The sequence below is a fragment of the Paroedura picta genome, chromosome 7, assembly GCF_049243985.1.
Source record: "Paroedura picta isolate Pp20150507F chromosome 7, Ppicta_v3.0, whole genome shotgun sequence".
Taxonomy (NCBI): domain Eukaryota; kingdom Metazoa; phylum Chordata; class Lepidosauria; order Squamata; family Gekkonidae; genus Paroedura; species Paroedura picta.
The window spans coordinates 35,668,470-35,687,983 of record NC_135375.1 but is presented as its reverse complement, the minus strand read 5'-3'; the positions used below and the strand labels follow the sequence as shown (position 1 = coordinate 35,687,983).

Genomic DNA, 19,514 nt, shown 5'->3' with positions numbered 1-19,514 from the left:
AAATACATTTGGAGAAGTAGGTTACTTGCTAATTTGGGTGTTTTTTTTTGCATCAAGTCACAGTTGACTTTCTGTGACCTAATGATGTTTTCAAGGCAAGAGATGTTCAGAGGTGGCCTCTGCATTGTGACTCTGGACTTCCTTGGTCATCTCCCATCCAAATACTCATCAGGGCTGATGTTGCTTAGCTTCCGAGATCTGATGAGAGATTGGGTTAGCCTGATTTATCCAGGTCAGGGCACTAATCATTTTCACAGAAGTTATTTTAAAAATTCTGTCTATTAGATATTGGCTGTAATTTCAGGAGAAGAATAACAATTAACAATGTGTCATCACCTCTTTTTCTTACACGTAAGTGTAAGAACACTTTAGATAAATTTGGTCTGTCCATCCATGTGACACTTGACCTAACTGAAGATTAAGTGATTTAAAGATTTGTGATTTCACTCCTTTGAATTCATAATCCCATATTTCCAGTGGATGAAACTCTGGTTCAGTTCAAATATTTGTACTGGTTGAGGACTGTAACACCTATAAACTGAACACTTCAGACATAAATTCACATTATGATAAAACATTCCGTGCACAACTACTCCTTTGAACCCCAAATCCCACAGGCTTATAGTGGATGGAACTCTGTGGTTCAGTTCAAACACAATGTCAAATTATGGTTCAGTACTGTGTGAATGAGCATGGTTGATCCTTGGACTAATGTGCTTTGCCTCCGTTTAGGTCTGCTCCAAGACCCGTTTAGCCCGGCAGTCTAATTAGTTACTTCCTGTTTTTTTTAGCAAGCCACAGTTTGCTGTCATATTCAACACAGTGTGCTGTGGCTCAAAGATTCCCTGCAAACCAGGACTGCAAAGAATCATTTGGTCCCGGTTACTTGGATTGCTGGACAAGCTCAAACAATGCTGCTGCCACTTGATATGTCTGAACCAAGCCTGTTGGCAGGGCTGTCTCAAACTAATGATCTGTCCCACTAATGATCTGTCCCAAGTGCTGTCCTCCCTGACTGCCTCCCTGACAGCATCCAGGACAGGAGCAGCATGAGGAAATGTATATCTCTTCTCTTCCCACATCCCTCCAACAGTATCCAAAGCTTGGTGCAGAGGGAGGCATCTGAAGCCATTGTTGGCCCCCTTAACTACTAGTTTGACATCCCAAGCCTTGAATTGTTTTTTTTTGGGGGGGGGGTCAGCTAACCCCAGACCTAAAACAAGAGCTTACTACGCATACCTTTTTTCCCCAAGAGTGTTGTCTTCAGCTGCCAAATCAGTTATCAACAACATAAATTTCTGCTACCCAAATGCATAATTGGTAGAAGAAACATTGAAGTGAAGACATAGAAGTATAATACTCATTGATTGATTGTTTCATGAGAGTACCAGCATTTGACTGCACAAAAGTATCAGATGGCAGTAGTTATTTTTTACTTCGTGCTACCAGGATCCTAAACTAATTAACCCTGTATGAGCCAATAGACTTTCCATTTCCACTAATTGTGATTGGCTATTGGCAGAGGCATACAGGCTTCTGCATGTGAATCCTTTTCTGGATTAGAAGCAATACATGCTAAAGAATGTCTGGATCATTGCATGGATCCTATTTAGTACTTTGGGATCCCATACACTGTAGCCAATATATGGTCTGTGCTTTTGACACTGTTAATTAGTAGTCGGAACAAATTTATTCCATTCCTCCCTCCCTCTCTTCTCTAGAAAGTGGTTGATTCTGTCATACATGACAGGGTAGACATTGCCGGATGGCAGCTTATCCATCCGTCTTGGTGAACGCACCAGAGCCTGTCCTTTTGATGAAAGGGGGGCAGGCTCTAGGGTGGGAAAAGTTTTGTAAACAGGAGTGTATTTATTAGTTTTACATGTGAATTATATCCCTTTTGATATACAGGATGTCAGTAGTGAGCTCCTTAGTTGTATTTCCTAATCTAAGATGGGTTAAGTAAAAGCTTTCACATACCGCATTCTTAATTATCAAGAGTCATTAGCCAGACATCTTTTTGATGAGTTAGATTAATCTATGTATAGGTTAGTAAAAGGAGTGGAATCAGTTTATCTTGTAACAAATGAAAGGAGTGGTGTTCTTCCCTGAGCCATTTGCTTCTTTTCTTTGCTGAGGTCCTCTTATGAATTTTTTACAAGCAGAGATTTGATTCATGTTCTCACCATGAGGTTTGATAGATTGCTTAATAATTAATCCTTTGTCCCATTCCAGAAGGCAGCTTTCACTAAACAAAGAGAGAAGGTCTATTTTACAGCGGAAAAACCTCTCAAGTTATCAATAAAATCTTTATTTGCCGTAACAAACTATGAATTCAAAAGGTTTAAAGGATGGAAAGGTATTTTTTAGCAAAGCACAAGACTGTTACATGACTTACTTGTAAAAGTTAATTGGAAAGAGCCAGTAACAATTTCTATTCTTTCACAGCCACAGACCTTTTCTTCCATTTGACTTTGATATCTTACTTAAAATATTGAAAATACCCAGATAATAATAGAGGGTTGGATTCACCAACTCCATGTTGAGATGTATGAAGGTTGAAGTAGGAATTAAGGGATGCATTTTGGATTGGCTTAAATTGTCTCTTATGGGCCTATTATGCACGGCCGCTGAAACGGTGGCATAGAGAACGAGGAGGAGGAAGAAGCGAAGCAAACCGATTATGCACGGGATGGAACACAACGGCGGCAAAACCCAGAGTATCCGATTATGCACGCAGATACTCCGGAGCCGCTTCTGGTTGCGCCCTGGTCCCAGGAAGCTCCACTTTCTTCCGCATCTTGCTAATGAGGCTTTTTCGGCGGCATAAGTTGACTCTGCACCCGGTTGCCGCCTGCAGCGTGCATAATTGGTGATTTTAGCCGCTGCCATTCCACCCCGAATGCAGACTTTCCACTCCGTGCATAATGGGCCATGGGCAGAACTCAAGAGAGTTGCTGTTGGGGACCAGTTGTCCTCTGTGGCTGTGGACTCATGTTATTCAGTAACTGTGTAAAGGCCCTTAGACTAAATCAGGGATAGTCAACCTGTGGTCCTCCAGATGTTCATGGACTACAATTCCCATGATCCCCTGCCAGCAAACGCTGGTAGGGACTAATGGGAATTGTAGTCCATGAACATATGGCGGACCACAGGTTTGACTACCCCTGGACGAAATCATTTGTAGTTTTGGAAACAGTGGCCATCATTATGCCAATGACACTGACATTTTATTATTCAAATCACCTGGTGTTACTGTAGAGGCCCTGAGCCAGTGCCTGACCATTGTAATTGAATGCCTAAGGATACACAAGTTGAAATGGAGTCCAGGCAAGACAGAGCTAATGTTGGTTGCGAAGGCCAGGGTCCTGAAGGATCAGGCCCTTTCCACTTTGTTGGGGTCCTGTTGATACTCATTGACACAGAAGTAATACTGGATCCTACTTTAGTGCTGGGGAAGTAATCTAATGAAGCTGCAAGCAAGACGATCTCTCAACTTCACTTGGCTCAAAAGATAACATGAGAAGAGCCCTGTGAAATCAGACCAGTGGTCTATTCAGTTCAGCACTCTGTCTCACACAGACCGTTTATACACTGGGAACTTCACTGCCCCAGTTCCTATGCAGGAGCACAAATCGGGGCCGGATGAGGCGCACCAGACAAAATGCTCCTCCATGTGGGTGCAGGAATAGGTGAGGCAACCTGCCATGACTAAAACTCTAGCCTGCAGCCCAGCATGAAACCTCCAGTGCATAAACAGTCACAGCGACCAACCAGTTACTCTGGAGGGCCGACAAAGCAGGGCACAGAGGCTGAGGCCTTCCCTTGCTGTTGCCTCCTGGTGCTGGTAGTCAGTCTGTGTGTGTGTGTAGCAAGGCTCCAGGAATGCTGAAGACAAAACATGGAAAAATGCTTTTGCAGCTGTCAAATGTGCTGAACAACTTGCAGCTCTGGCTAGAAGACATGGTTTTCCAGGCTGTTGGTGAATGAAAATGCTTTTAGCATTACCAAGAGTAGACCGTGAGGGCCTAAAAGCTTCTGTATCAGAGCAAGTGTCTTCAGGCAAGAACAGGCTCTTCGATGAATAAAAAAGGCATTGCTGACTTCCACCTAGTAAGGCCTTCTCTGTACTGTCCTCTGTGCTGTTATTCACTTGTGTATAACTAGGCACAGAGTGGTCAAACATTGATTTTGCAAGCCAGGGGCACTTCAGATATTAGAGAAGTGTTCCATCTCTGCATTTGTACTGCAAGTCAGCCTCAGCTTTGTTCTTTGAAAGACATCTTTGTGTGAAAACCCATGTGGGATTTCTTTTCCTTGTATTTCTTTTGTGGTATATTTCAGTATCTGCTGCTACAGGGTCTGAAAGATAGATGTAGAGGAGCTAGGATACAGGCACATGCGACAACAGAGGAAAGACATTGATCAGGAAATGCCTTTATTATGTTTGCAGAGTTTTGTATAATCTTTTAATGTGCTTTAAAATTGTAACCTTTTGGGGGGGAAATTGCTCTGGTTTTTGGGTGACTGGCAGGCCTTGATGGGTCAGGCTGCTGCATGTTCATGATTTATTTGTTCTGTTCTTTAGAATATTAGCACTCTGGAAGTGGGCTGCACGTTTCCCATGTAATCGGATTTAAAACATAATCTTCAAACAATTGAGAACGGAAAGCTTGAATATTTTTAGCCAGAGGAAAATACTGTGTTCAAAACATCCAGTTTTTTACTTTATGAGATGAGGGTTTTTGTTCAAATGACCTCCTCTCCTCTCCCACAACTTGATCATAATGATCTAAACTTACTGAAAGGGCATAGATGATTCTTTTGGCTTTGTAGCTGACCAGCAATTGATAATACCAACATACCAGTTTACATGTTTAAAGATACAGATAGAGGGTTGGAATAAATCCCTCCCCCTTTAAAAATGGCATTAATATCTTTAAAGGAATTTACTGTGACAGGGAATTAGTCTTCATCTGTTCAAGAATATTCTTCAATAAAGAAGATTAATGAAATGAGTGTTGGTAGGGCATTATAAAGAAATATCTCATTGCTTTGAATATCTTTGTGAGTTCAAAGCTAAAATACTTAATTAACAGATGAGTAATTAGTCATATTTTACATTTCCTCTTTAGTATATGAGTGTTGTAGAAAAAGTAAGAATCTGGTTAGCTGTACATTTACAGGAAATGATACTTGGAAATATTTCAGTTTGATATGTGCTCTGTATGTTTGTAGTCTGCTCTGGATTTGGAACACAATCTTTTGTTTTCTGTTCAGATTTGTATGCTTGATGTGCTTGTATGTAAGTGCCCAGAAAGGCTTTAATCTATCTCAGAATGAAATTGTTATGACAACAACAAAGGGATATAGTGTCAGTATAAATGTTTAGAATTAAAAAGATCAAAGTCAATATTTTCAGAAGAAATAGAACATCATTCAAATATTTGGTCCATCTTTCACTGCAAAGATGAAAACAATGTGTATAATAAGAATTTAATTTTGTGTTAAATTTTTATAAATTTATCCCAACAAGTTGCAAATATAGACAAATGCATTATCATTAATACAGTGCAGTCAGCCTCCCCCTCCCACAATTTAAAGGAAATATCTGTTTTAGATATTGCACTGGCATCTGTGGCAACCCTAAAACCACTTTTACTGCATAGAAATTTTTAATAGTAATATTTAAATGATCTAGCCACATGGCTTTTTCATGGAATTGATATCCCTGTTCTCCTTGCTTTCTATGATCTTCATAATTAACCCCTTCTTGGATGGTTGAGTCATATATGATACATTTTAAAACTATGTTGTTACCTGACTTGAGCTATCCAGGAAAAGTGGGCTACAAAAACAAAGTTTATTGTTTGTTTGTTTGTTTATTATTACTATTATACTTCAGCTGCACAGGAGCCACTCACAAATTAAGTAACTCCAACAGCTAGGCTAATGCCTTGGATACCACAAAATCTTATTGCCTGTGTAAGAGTTCTTGTACAAGTGGAAACACAAGAAACACAAGAAAGCTGTCATCTTGACTGTATTGCACCCTGTTATATCTTACAGTAGTTCTTGTACAATGTGGTTGATCTTAACAATAGTCCTTGCACAGTGTGCAGAAGGAACTGCATTAAGTATGATGTCTCTTCTGATACCTCATGGTGGGGAATCCAAGGCAGTGATTAAAGCACCTCTTTTTCACTACTAAAGAGCTGTTGATTTGCATGTCATGTATGCCTAAAATGTAATTTTTTGCTATTTGCTGTGTCTGTTCCAGGCTCTGGGATGATGGAATTATTGATCCAGCTGACACAAGACTGGTTTTGGGTCTCAGCTTAAGTGCTGCACTCAATGCACCCACTAAGAAGACTGAGTTTGGAGTATTCAGGATGTGATATGAAAGCCTTGGCATCTCTGGACTACTACAATATGGGTTTTAATTAACAAAATCAGAAGGACTAAAAAATGTAATGTAAAATAAAGATTTGCACAATGTCATAATTCAGTTTTATTTTTGTATTTTTGTTAATTGGAATCTTATAATGTTTAGGTAGTTGCATGATGGTGAGTTAATAATCAGTCTCTCTTGTGCAGGAATTGTAGTTTTTAGTGGTAAATTGATATATATATAGTTCTCAACATGGCTAGATCTGTGGATACTTAAAGCCAGAGATTGGAGCTGTGAATAGGCAAACTTGAACAAAGCCCCAGATTTACAGAATAATCTAAAATCTTAAAACAAAACTGATGGTCCAAAATAATATAAGTGGTGCATGTGGCTTTAAGAAACATAAGCCTTTCTGGGCAAGTGCTAGGCAACTACAACCCTATTACCAGCCTTCACATGGTCGTCCCCCCCCCCCCGTCATTGAGAGAATGTGGTTAGCATGTTGCTCCCTATCAACCCCCATCCCGAGGCACTTATATGCCTTCTGTCGAGTGGGGTGGGGAGTGCATTATTCTGCTGTCAGATGAGGGGGATTGTATGGTTATGTTTTATGGGGAGGGAAAATTTTGTTACCGGCCGTGAGTCAGGTATGGGAGTGGTGGAATATAAATCAAATTATATAAATATAAATAAATAAAAAAAAGTCAATTTCTGCCAGGAAAAGGCAGGGTCATTTCCATGGTTATTTGCGTCTTTGAGGAGAAAACACAGCAGGGCCAAGCTGAGCAGCAACAGCTAGAAGAAGAAGAAGATAGGGGGGCTGTTTTTTTAATATCTGAAGGAGTCCCAAAGCGGCTTACAAACATCTTTCTCTTCCTCTCCCCACAACAGACACCCTGTGAGGTAGGTGGGACTAAGAGAGCTCTAACAGAACTGCTCTGTGAGAAGAGCCCTAAGAGAAGTGTGTCTAGCCCGAGGCCACCCAGCTGGCTGCAAGTGGAAGAGCTGAGAATCAAACCCTGTTCTCCAGATTAGAGGCTTCCAATCTTAACCACTACACCATGCTGGATCTCTAAACCACTTGCTATCATGTAACTTGATTGGCTGTCCCAGAACTGGCTGCTTGCTCTTGTTCCAAAGTGTTGTGTTAGAGTTTTAGATTAGGATCTTGGATACCCGAGTTCAAATCCTCGCTGCCATGTAAGCTCTCTGAGTGACCTTGGCCCGACACATATCCGCAGCCTAACCTACCACAAGAGTTGTTAGGATAAAATCAGGATCCTTGCTCCTAATGAAAGAGATCCTTGACCACAGCTGGATGGGGGGGGGGAGTTAGAACGTCATGGTTTTGCCATCTTTTAATGTGATACAGGGGATTTGGGGGGGCTGTATTGTTTTTACTATTTTATTGTGAACCGCTGCAAGTATCTTTGAGAGCAGCGGTATATAAGTCAATCAATCAATGAATCAATCAATGAATCAATCAATGAATCAATGAATGAATGGAGTGGAGGAGAATGTTTTAAGTTGCTTTGTGTCCCCATTGTGGAGAGAGGTGGGAGTACAAACTAAATAAGTAAATATAGCAGAATATTGGGGAGGGGGAGATAGAAGGTAGGTAGGCTTGTGGGAAGATGGAGAAATAAAAAGGGAACAGTTAGGATATGGAGGCTGCCAAAAGGAGGAAAAGAAGAAATAATGTGGAGGGGAAAAAGTGAGATGTCCTCAGCATATCCTTGCCAGTTCCATACCACACAACTGAGGACATCATGGGGATGGGGAAATGAGATGCCCCAGCACGTCCTTGCAGGTCGCCCACTTGTTTCTATTTGTCTCTACATTTCTGTATTAATCTATTAAACTACTGACATCAGACCCACAAGTAGCACTTTTCAGCTACTACGTCTTACCCTATAATCTGTTTTTTTACATCTAAATTACATATTTAGACATCAGACAGCTCACACATCTTCATTAATATAATTAACTTCTTAGCTCATACACATCTTCATATGATTAATTTAATTAAGAGTTTAATTAATTGTGATTAGATTGGGAAGATTGGGAAGAATTATACATCTCTGTTTCATTGCACCCTTCCCTCCCCCAAACATACTACAATTAATAGAACAGACAGCATCTAGCAAAGACTGGTAGAGTCAGGTGGATAGCTATGTGGTCTGAAGCAGCAGAACAAAAGTTGAGTGCAGTGACACCTTTAAGACCAAACAAGTTTTATTCAAGGGTATAAGTTTTTGTGTGCCTGCACACGTCTTCAGATGTAGTGAAATGAAACTTCTTCAACCATTACATACAGATGTTTGTGTGTGTGTGAAGAGGTGATGTGCATCAGTTGCTAGGAAATATTTGAGTTCATTTGCAGGGAGAAATGGCCATACTATTCCAATGCAATGAGAGTTGCCAGATGTTTGGCCTTTTGGAATGTCATAGCAGTAACTCTGTTCTTTGGTAGAATAAAACATATGGGCAAATCGCAAAGCAAGATAGTCTTTGATCCAAAGAATTTCTAAATGTGACTCTCAGTCTTAATTGAAATAAGGCAAAGAAAAATAAGGTCTCTTAGTTTCATTGTTTAACATTCCCAATAACTCAGTGCCACTACAGTTCTGACTTGAGAAATCACAGTTATTTCCATTTTACAGGTAGGTAGTGAAGACTGAGCAATATTTCTCAATAGGATTTTGAATCCTATGTCTTATTGTTCTGAATTCTGCATGAAGGATAAACTGTTTCCTTACAGAAATCATTGGTCAATAAAAGCAGGCCAATGATGATTTATTTATCTGGAAGTTTATAATATGTTCTCACTAACAAATTGTAGTGAGTAGCAAAAAAAAACCCACCACTCTACGTGCAAAATAAAATAGTCAAAAGAAAGCAAAGTAATAACCAATTTCAAGTCTGTAATCCAAATGCACATTTTAACTACTCATAGCTGGTATAAATGGATGAATTTCTGTGGTTTTATCAGTCATTCAGCTCTCGCCACAACTGATGCTCGAGATTAGGACAACAGAACATGAGTTTGATGATAGCCACAAATTTAGCATGAACAAAAATAAATTCTTCCATGCAGATCATAGTGAACAAGGAAGGAAACAAGACTGTAAAGAGCTAAGATGTATTGAACATGGATTCATCACTATTGTGTACTGAAATTTTCTTCAACTTTCACAGTATTCTATAGAAAATGTTCTTGCTTATAAAGCTGTGATCTATAGAAGTGACAAATTATATTTATTTGTAATAATTTTTAAACCAGAGGCTGGTGACTTTTTGCACATACATTTTGCTTATGGTAATAAGGGCCTGAAATAAGATAATAAGGCCCTGAAATAAAAAAATATTCTATGGAAATAAGGCCTAAGTAGCAATTAAAACAAAGAACCGTAGCAATTGTTCTATCAGATGTTACATTTCTTTTTTCCTAAGGTATGCATCCTGGTCTAGATGTACATGACTCATTTGTCATAACTTTATTTGTCTTTTAGTTACAGAAATGGACAGGCTGAGTATTCCCCCCACCCAGCACTACCCATATGTTGCAGAATTACATTAGCAGCCTGCAAGCATTTCCACAGAGGGTGGTAATTAAATCTCTTCTTGAGCAGGGAATAAATTCATCAATAACCTTGATAAGAAGATAATGAAAAAGAATGTATCTATACAGATTTCATGCTTCTGAGAATATTACTTCCTGTTCTCTAATAATTTGAAGCATGCTACTTATTTTCCCTAAAGTGCCTTCATTATAATAAGCGTAGCCTCAAGCCCAAATATGCTGTGGAATAGCTGTAAATGGTAGCATTCTGCTTATTGCTACTAAAATATACTGGTTTAAGAATTAATGGAAATTTTATTTACAGATTTGGGAGCTGGCAAAAAATACCAATGGGAGGATACAGAGCAAAATAATTTAACCATAAAATCCAATGGAGGAAGTTTTATTCAATCAATAAATTTCTGAGTATTAAAGGTTATATTTTCATGTGCATATCTTGTATTTTCCAGAGTAACATCTGTCACCTCAGGGTAGTTGGAAGATTTCAAATAAAAAAACCACTTGAGTCTAATAGCCTTACAATAAACCATTAACCCTGTCAATGGCTATTCTAAAGGTTCAGGCAGAGAAAGGTCTTTCCCAGCACCTGCTGTTGAGACACGTTATATGGAGATGCTAAAGATTTATTTTAAATATTTATATTTTGACAATTCAGACACCTGCTTGAGGCAGCTCATAAAGTAAAATCTAAAATCATATTACGAAATAATTAAGAAAGTAGGAACAGCTGGGTCAGACCAGTGCTCCATCTATCTCAGCATCCTATGTCACATAGTAGCCAGTCAGTTCCTCTGGAAGGCCAGCCATAGAAGACAGACTGAGGCCTTCCCCTGATGTTGCTTCTTGGTACTGGTAATCAGAAGTTTACGGCCTTTGTGGAAGTTCTTTTTAGTCACCTTTAGATTCCCTTTAGTCATCATGGCCACTGATAGACCTCCATAAATGTCTCAAATCCACTTTTAGCACCATGAATGGCCATCACAACAACATCTGGCAGCAAATCCCACATTTTAATCACTGGATGTTTAAAGAAGTATTTCCTTTTGTCCATCCTGAATCTACCACCCATCAGGCTCACTGGATGCCTTCATTTTAGAATTTTGGAAGAAGGAAAAAAAGTTAGTTTTGCCAACTCTCTCCATCCCCTGCATAATTTTATAAACTTCTTTTATTACCCCTTCCCTTGGCCATCTACTTTCTAAACTGAGAAATCCTTTACTCTTCATTCTTTCATCGTAGGGAAGATGTTCCAACACTCAAATCATCCTGATTGCCAAGAGAGACAAGGGTCATATAAACCGATAGTTCTCAAACTTCCAAAAATAGTTTCCACATCCTCAGACTGAAAAAGTTGAAAGGTATCCTACACAACTGGACAAATCACAATGCTTGGACCATCCAATCCTATTGCACAGAGTCAGAAAAAGTTCAAAAGTTTTTACCCACAATGTACTTAGCAAACTGATCACAGCCACCTGCTTCTGTTTGGCCAAAACCCAATTGAGCCCTGACCATCCAGAGCAGATCCAATGGTTGTGGAAAAGTATTGCTTCTTTGTTGCCATCATCACCATGGAGTAGGCTTTCAAATGAACTCCAGCAAGTAAACCAAAGGGCTTCCCGGGTCTTCAACCTAGGAGTGAGCACCTAGTGCCATTTCCCCATTTTAGAGATCAATCATGGCACTGACAGGAGACTTATAGGTAAGGACCAGACCTTATAGGTGACAACCAACCCTTTAAACATTTAGGCAGTGCAGATCTTCCAACACATGAGCGATACCATCCCTGTGTCCAGCTCCTGACAGTAGCCTTTGTGGCTGACCAATGGTACATCAGTCTTATATAGCATGAGCTTAAAAAATATATATATTATTTATTATATTTTTATCCCGCCACTCCCACAAAGGCTCGTGGCATTAGTTTATTAGCCCTCATCCATCCTATTACTTTCTCCCTTCACTTGTTCAAACTCCCAGACTCACCCAGCTTCATCATTAAGGAGAGATAAAGCAGCATGGAAACTCCAAATCTGACAATCTCTTCCTGAGATTTCATGTAGATGGAGATGGTTTCAGATCATGTGGAAAGTTGTACACATCAACTATATTTAGTATGGTTTTTTAGTTTGTAAACCTGAAGCTCTTTGGCAGACATTTGCTTGACAGTGAGTTACAATTATATAAAAGCTTTGAATTGGACCTGCCAACATACAGCCCATCAATACAATTACAAAGGTACAATCTGTTCATGCATCCTGATATATTTAGCGTGCAATTAGTTTACTGCACAGAGTTTCTAAATGAGTTGTAAAAACAACATGAATGGAGAAAGATGTGAGACCCTCACCAACCTAAAAGGTATTGGAGCCATACTCTCCTATCAGCTTTACTGATAATTGAATAAATATGGTGCCAATCTTGACTTTTTGCAAGTATTATCATTTCTGCAGCACTTTCCCCCCAATTCTGAGTATTTCTTACACATCCCAATAATGCTTACAAAAAGCCTGCTGAACCGGCTCTCTATTATTATTCCTTACCATAGGTTGAGGGTTGAAGTTGATAAATGGTAGCTTCTCTGTGACTGATAGGGCTTCAATTTGAGTCAAGGGATTTCCTGGCTCACTGCATTGTCTATACTATAATAGTTTGTGGACGTGTATTAAGAAAAATCAGATTTATGAGTGTTGTGCCATCCCAATATCACCACTGCCCCCCCATTGGTACTATTTTACTTTCATCTTCATTGCTACAGATGCTAGAGACCAAGATTCTAATTGAATTGAACGTACATCTTACTTGTGGTGTATCTGGTTTTACCAGGAAAGTTAGCTTCATCAAGTGGTATTGGGGGACTGATGGCATTGGGAGGTGATGTCGTTTGAAAATTTGGGATGGATTGTCACCAGTGTACAGGTGATCCACTCAGCTTTAACTCACACTTCTGGATGAACCCAGGGAGGATGAAAAATTCTGAACTTGTTCCTGGAAGGAGTTTCAGAGTGTATGTGGGCTAATAAACTGACTTAATCTGAACAAGTGCAATTGAAGGAACAGTTCCATAGTTTGGGGGGTGATCTTGGACTAGGCCTACTGCTGGATAAGCAGGTGGCCAGACAAGCCTTTCTGGGTTTGATTGATTGTCCAGCTGTAGCCTTTCCTGGTCAGATGAGATCTGGCCAGTGTGACGCATTCCCTGGTGGCATCCAGATTAGATTATTGCAGTAATCTACTTTTTAAAGTATTTATCAGTTGGTGTATAATTCTTCAGCCATAATGTTGACTGGAACCATAGGAACCACATCAGTCTTGGCCCTTTTCACTGGTTTCCAATATGTTTCTGAGCATAGTTCAATGTGGCTTAAAGCTCCAGATGGTTTAGGATTTGAAGGACCATCTACTCCCGAAAAAGAAGAGTTGGTTCTTATATGACACTTTTCTCTACCCGAAGGAGTTTGAGAGCAGCTTACATTTGCCTTCCCTTTCCTCTCCCCACAACAGACAGCCTGTGGGGTAGGTGAAGTTGAGAGAGCCCTGATATTACTGCTCAGTCAGAACAGTTTTATCAATGCTGTGGCAAGCCCAAGGTCACCCAGCTGGCTGCATGTGGGGGAGCGTGAAATCAAATCCGGCTCGCCAGATTAGAAGGCCTCACTCATAACCACTACACCAAGCTGGCTCTTATGAACCTATCTGATTACTATAGTCATCTCTGGATGCTCTATTTTTGGGGCTGTGCATGGCAGCCTGGGAGATGGCCCTTTTTGTCATGGCACAGGAGTTCTGAAACCCTCTCCCCAGGGAGATTTGCCTGTCCCCTTCTATTGTCACTTTTCCCAGTAGGTGAATACTTTTTTCAGCTGGCAGTCCCCTCAGGGAAACCTCCTACCCTCTCTAGATTTTATGTGTTGTTTTTTTATATTTATGCATATTGTAACTTGGTTTAAAATGTTTTAATCATGGTGGGAGTTTTGTTTGTTATAATGGTTTTTGAGATGTGTTTGATTATGCATGTTTTTAATCTGTTAGCCACGTTGATGTTTCTGATCACGGTGGAAAAGATGGGTATAAATTTCGTAAATAAGTAAAACAGTCAACTGGAATGCTACTGTTTCTACTCCGGCTTAATACTACTTTAAAAGTGCTGTGTTGGAGACAGCTGCTTAATATATACATTTTAACAACCGTAACACCCAAGTGTGACATTGCATCAGGTTTGATGCCTTTATCACTTATTGAATCTCACATTAACGAGTAGCACATTGCCTTGTATCTGCACAGCTGCTGTGTTAAAGACCGAGGCAAGTCAAGACTTTTTACCTCTTGCGCTCTCCCTTCCGTCTTTGTCTCGCGTCTCCTCACTGCTCCTACCTGCCCTGGAGGAAATTGAGATCATTGCCCGACTCATCCGTCAGGTCCCCATGCGGTCGCCCGCTCCCCATCCCTCCCAGCCAACCGCGCGGGATTGACGTAGCCCAGTGCCAGGAGCTTTGTCAACCGGTGACCCTGGCAGCCGTATAAAGCAGGCTCCGCGCGGCGGAGCTGCACTTCAGCACCATGGAGAGCTCTCGCGTGTTCGCCTTGCTGGGAGCCGTTTTGGTGCTGCTGCTCGGAGTCACCGGCCAGGAGGACACGGAGCTCCAGCCGCGCGCCCTGGACCTCTACTCCGCCATGGAGGACACGTCCCACGAGAAGGAACTGGTAAACCCTGCTGCGAGGAAACTCGGTCTGGGGGACGTGTGTGTAGGAACAGGGATCCTGCTTGAATCGGGTTCTCGGTAAAGCTTCTACGTGCTCAGCTGTTCTTTTGTATAGTGTGTGGAGGGCGAAGTTGGGCAGCGAAAGTTTGTCAGAGCAGCGAGATTAATACAGGAGGAAGGAAAGTCGGGGCAGCGCTCCTAAGGAGTAGCTGGTAGTTCAGTGAGGACATCAAGTCTATTACCTCTGCCCAGCCTTCCTCCAGGGAAGAAACGCCCCCCCTCCCCCTATCACAGATTGTTCTGCCTGTTGATGGGAAGGTTTGTTATTTGCAGATCGAGGCTCTGCAAGAAGTCCTGGAGAAGCTGAAAAGCAAAAGGCTCCCTCATTATGAGAAGAAGTACGGCCAAGTCCCTATGGTGAGTGACTTCTGGCAAAAGGGGAAGGAGCAGGTCATAGGAGGGGAGCAAAACAAGGCTGGGGAGAGTCAAGATAGTCCGAAAAGTGCCTCTGAAAAGTGCACCTCTGCTCCAAACACATTGCAGCAAACAGATGGACCGGTTTCCGCTGAGGTGTGAATCTGAAGAAACCCAGAGATTTTTCTGAAATAATTGCCATTGAGGCTTGCCCATTCTCTCCCCTCTTGGTAGCTTTTCAATTCCCTCTGTCCCTTCTAGTAATCTTCTGTGTATACTTGCTACAGTTCTAGGCTTTCTGTATTTTCCATTCCTGATGAACATCCCACACACTGTTATGCATCAGTTAAGCCCAGCAGTGTACAGAGGTGCTCATTTCCACATGTCAAAATAACAGATATCAGCATTAGTGTTCTCCTCATGGAACTTTGGAGCACATTTAAAACACCCTTACATCAAAATGGATGAGATCTCCTGCTGCCCCCTCCCAGGGTTAGAGAGAGAAAGAGGGGAGAGAGGAGAGAGAGGGGGGGGATTTCTAAATGACACATATGACCTCTCCAGATGAAATACAGTGGGACTGGAGAGAGGGAGACCATCAGACTCCTAACGTTTGCATGTCAGTGTCTGACATTTGAGTAATTTTCACATTGGGTTGGGGAGCTGTCAGTTTTGAGGTTATATATATTTAATATTTAATAACAATCTGGGTTGGGGTCAAAAAAGGATATTGATTAAATTAAAATATATTTACCTGTTCTTAAAAAAACCCCTAGTATCCCTAGGAAATATGCTTATGACTAAGACATATATTAAGAATTTTAATGTGTTAGCTTCTCCAATAGTGTAACAGGACTCCAGATATACTGATTGCTTCTTTCATTCCTTTGATCTTCTGTTATAACCCTCCAGAGTTTAAATTTGCAGGAATCCAGTTGGCAACATATTGCTCTAGTTCTAGTTCTTCATGATGTCCTTTGTCTAACTGTTGGTTACCATCAACAGTGTGATGCCGGAGAGCAGTGTGCAGTTAGAAAAGGAGCCAGGATCGGGAAACTCTGTGACTGTCCCAGAGGAACATCTTGTAACACTTTTCTGTTGAAGTGTTTGTAAAGAAGTACCCCCTCCCTGAACCACTGGAGGACAAAGAAGGATCCAGTTGCCTTGCCTGAGAAGTGATGCCTGTGATACCAAGGGTTGGGTGGGGCAGAAAATGATATCCAGCACTCTCTCACAAAGGGGGGGGGGAGAAAACAGTTATGAAGTTTAATTGTTATTCTGTATCACCTTTTAGATTGCCTGACATTTTCTGTACCACCATCTCTTCTCCATTTTCCCTTTGATTTTCTTTGTTCCCATCTCCTCCACTTCCTGCATATGTATCCTTGTGTAAAGACACCAAGCTGATATTTTGAAAACTGCATTTTTTGTATGTGGATGTTCTTTGCACAAACTAGATCCAGCCAGGACTTGTTAATGAAGACAATTACTTTCTTTGCAGTAAATAAAGTGAGGCGAGAACAAGGACATGCATAAGGGCACAGCTTATAAACAATACTCAGTATGGTTTTCTTTGTTCATTAAAGTACAAACATCTGCTTCATACCTTGAGAAATTTGTATATTGATAAGTTAATAATGGCACGCTTCCAAAACATTCTCTTGACTAGCACTTTTACCTGAGTTTGGTGGTACCTTCACTCCAATGCCTGCATGTTCCTCTTTTGGTAGCCAGATTTTGTACCAATAGCAATGATACATATTTAGATACAGCATGCTAGGTTTCTTTGGCCTGGGATTTATCTCATAAAACTAGGGATACTTTTATTGGGATCCACAACAAATTAGTCCACTTTGGAATCAGAATGAGGGAAATTTTATTCAATATGTTGCCAGTAACCACAACAGTAAAGACAATGACTAGATAGTGGTGGGTGGGTCAACCAGCAACTGCCTTCACGTTGGCAACTTGGATACCAAATGCATGAGATGTGATAACTCTCTAAGGCTGATAGGTTGAGTTAATTTGCAGAAGGTTTGAGAAATCTGAAACAACTGTAAAACCTGGAATGGAGTTATAAAACCATTATCAAATTGTGTCACAACAGGGAAGAAAGGAAAATTTTGCTTGCTTCACATTTTCTATAAACATCAGTTGTTGGATCTTCTTTTGAATGGTGAAATTTTTTTGAATTTTTCAAATATGGTGTGGGATTTCTTTTACTCCATACTTTAACGATTTACTGGTGAAAGTTTAGCTGTGGATAGTGTTGTGTGTGTTTTTTTTGGGGGGCGGGGACCAATGTTCTAAAGCAGTGCAGCAGACCATGTGATACTTATATTGATCTTAGATTTGATTCTTGGCAAGGGAAATTCAGGTGGGTAGCTGTATTGGTCTGAAACAGCACAACTGATTCCAGTGGCACCTTTAGAACCCACCAATTTTATTCAAGGTATTATTTATACCTTGAATAAAACTTTCTTGGCAAGGGATTCAGTGGAATCTCACCAGAAATGAGGACCCTCCAGTGACTCCAGTGACAGATGGAAGAATTTTGGAGTCAATGTATATTCCACAGTAGTCCACCCAAGTACATAGCCCAGAATGCTATATAACAACAGAGCGCTTAATTTTCAGCATCACACACACTATGCTACCAAAACAGGAACATCAGCCAGTATGGAGACCTTGAAATCTGAGACTCTCATAACATTAACATTCTAGTTGATTCACTTATACACTAGTTTATACACCATTAGTAAAAATGTTCATGCGGCTGAATGGAGAGTTAAGCCCACTGAGAGCAAACAAAATTAAGGATAAAGATATGACTATTTTATAAGATAATTGTGATAACTGAAAATTGGCGTGGGATTAATAGTAGGTATTGCTAGAACTGGGATGATGGGTTTACAATGAGAATGTTCTAGTGATCAAAAAGCACATACAAATGACTTATGTACTACTGTAACAAAAATGTATAGCTCATACATATAGAAGTTTTTCAATACTGTGTTGTTGTGTTTTAATATTTTAATTCATTCTTAATAAAATCATTGTCACACAGTCCATCTTCAGTGTAGTAATTCATTTTGAGTGATTTCAGGGTGACTTCAAGTGATTTCTGGGTGATTCTGATCTAGATACTGTGAGTATTTTTGACGTGCTGCATTTGCCTTGGGTTTGTGTAGGTCTTCTTATCTCTCTGTTATAATTATGGTATGTGAGTGCAACCTCAAAGCCCTCTTTTATTTTGATGGAAACAGCCCACACTCAATAGCTGGTGCCATATTAAGGTTGTGAATATTAGAGGTCTAACCCCTACATCCCAAGAACATCCGCTGAAGAATGTTGTGCTTTGCAAATTCCAACTTTCTGGTTGTCCCTGGTCCCAAAGAAGTGCGATTGGCCTTGACCAGAGCCAGGGACTTTTCAGCCCAGGCTCCATCCTGGTGGATAAATTGCCGGATGAGATCAGAGCTGTCAAAGTTCCGAAGGGCTTGCAAAAAGACACTCTTCCACAGGCATATGATTGAAGCCAATACTAGCATACATTGACAACAGAAAGGCCCCCCTCCCATCCTTTCTACCTCCTTTCTCATCTGAACCTGGATATAAAATCTAATCCAGAATTATTCTGATTCATGCAGGCACTTTAATAGGGTACTGAGTTTTAGAATTTTAATTGTTACTTGTAAATGGTTTTTATATCTACTATGCACAGGGTTTTTTTTACTGTTGTTAGCCACCCTGAGTCTGCTGTCAGAAAGGGACAGCCAAATAACAACAACAACAACAACAACAACAACAACAACACACCACTCTGCCTTTCCACAGGCAAATTTAAATAACACAATGAGGGCAAAGGTTAGCTTATGAACTGGCCTGGTAGTGTTTGGTAATTCACTAAATGTAAACCACCTGTGGCAAACAACCTTCTGCCTGTGGCAATCTGTGGAGATACTCTTGCCTTGTCCCCTGCCCTGCATGTGCTTATCTTGTCTGCTCATAAATACCAAGGAAAAGTCCAAGGGTAAAGTTCATCTATTTCCCTGTAGGGGAAAAGAAATATTTTGTTGGTCAAGGAAAAAATGATACAATTGTAGTTGTGAGGAAGACAATTTCAGAAACAGTGTCCCTAATGTTAGAAAGACAAAGAAAGACAAACAGAAATTATTAATCCATCATAGGAGGATAAAAAATGTACCTAGTTTAAGATCACGGGCAGACTGGACATTAAGGCTACTGGGGAAAGTCCCAGTGAGCTGATGGACTAGGGCACCACCACTGAAGCCCCAAGGGAGGGTTGACCAAGTTCTGCTGCAAGCCAACGGCCTTTGACCCTGTGAACAAAGCACAGGCATGGCCTCACCCCACCAAGGCAAGGAATGGGCCTGGCCCAGCCTCATCCCACTACAGTGAGAGA

At 40.7% G+C, this 19,514-nt stretch overlaps 2 protein-coding genes across 3 annotated transcripts in view; both read left to right on the top strand.

Moving 5' to 3' along the window:
- The window catches only part of MCCC2 (methylcrotonyl-CoA carboxylase subunit 2), a 41,747-nt gene extending 35,239 nt beyond the window's left edge, over nucleotides 1-6,508 (top strand). For both annotated transcript variants that reach the window (XM_077347442.1, XM_077347441.1), the window contains exon 17: nucleotides 6,281-6,508. In XM_077347442.1, coding sequence (XP_077203557.1) covers nucleotides 6,281-6,398 — 118 coding nt within the window. In that variant the 3' untranslated portion in view covers nucleotides 6,399-6,508. The remainder of the gene's footprint in view (nucleotides 1-6,280) is intronic.
- Nucleotides 6,509-14,260: 7,752 nt separating this feature from the next.
- Nucleotides 14,261-18,157, top strand: CARTPT (CART prepropeptide). The gene is made up of 3 exons (XM_077347439.1): nucleotides 14,261-14,675; nucleotides 15,008-15,091; nucleotides 16,094-18,157. Exons 1-3 carry the CDS (start codon nucleotides 14,532-14,534, stop codon nucleotides 16,199-16,201), a joined length of 336 nt encoding a protein of 111 aa, XP_077203554.1. The 5' UTR covers nucleotides 14,261-14,531; the 3' UTR covers nucleotides 16,202-18,157.
- The last annotated feature ends 1,357 nt before the right edge of the window (nucleotides 18,158-19,514 follow it).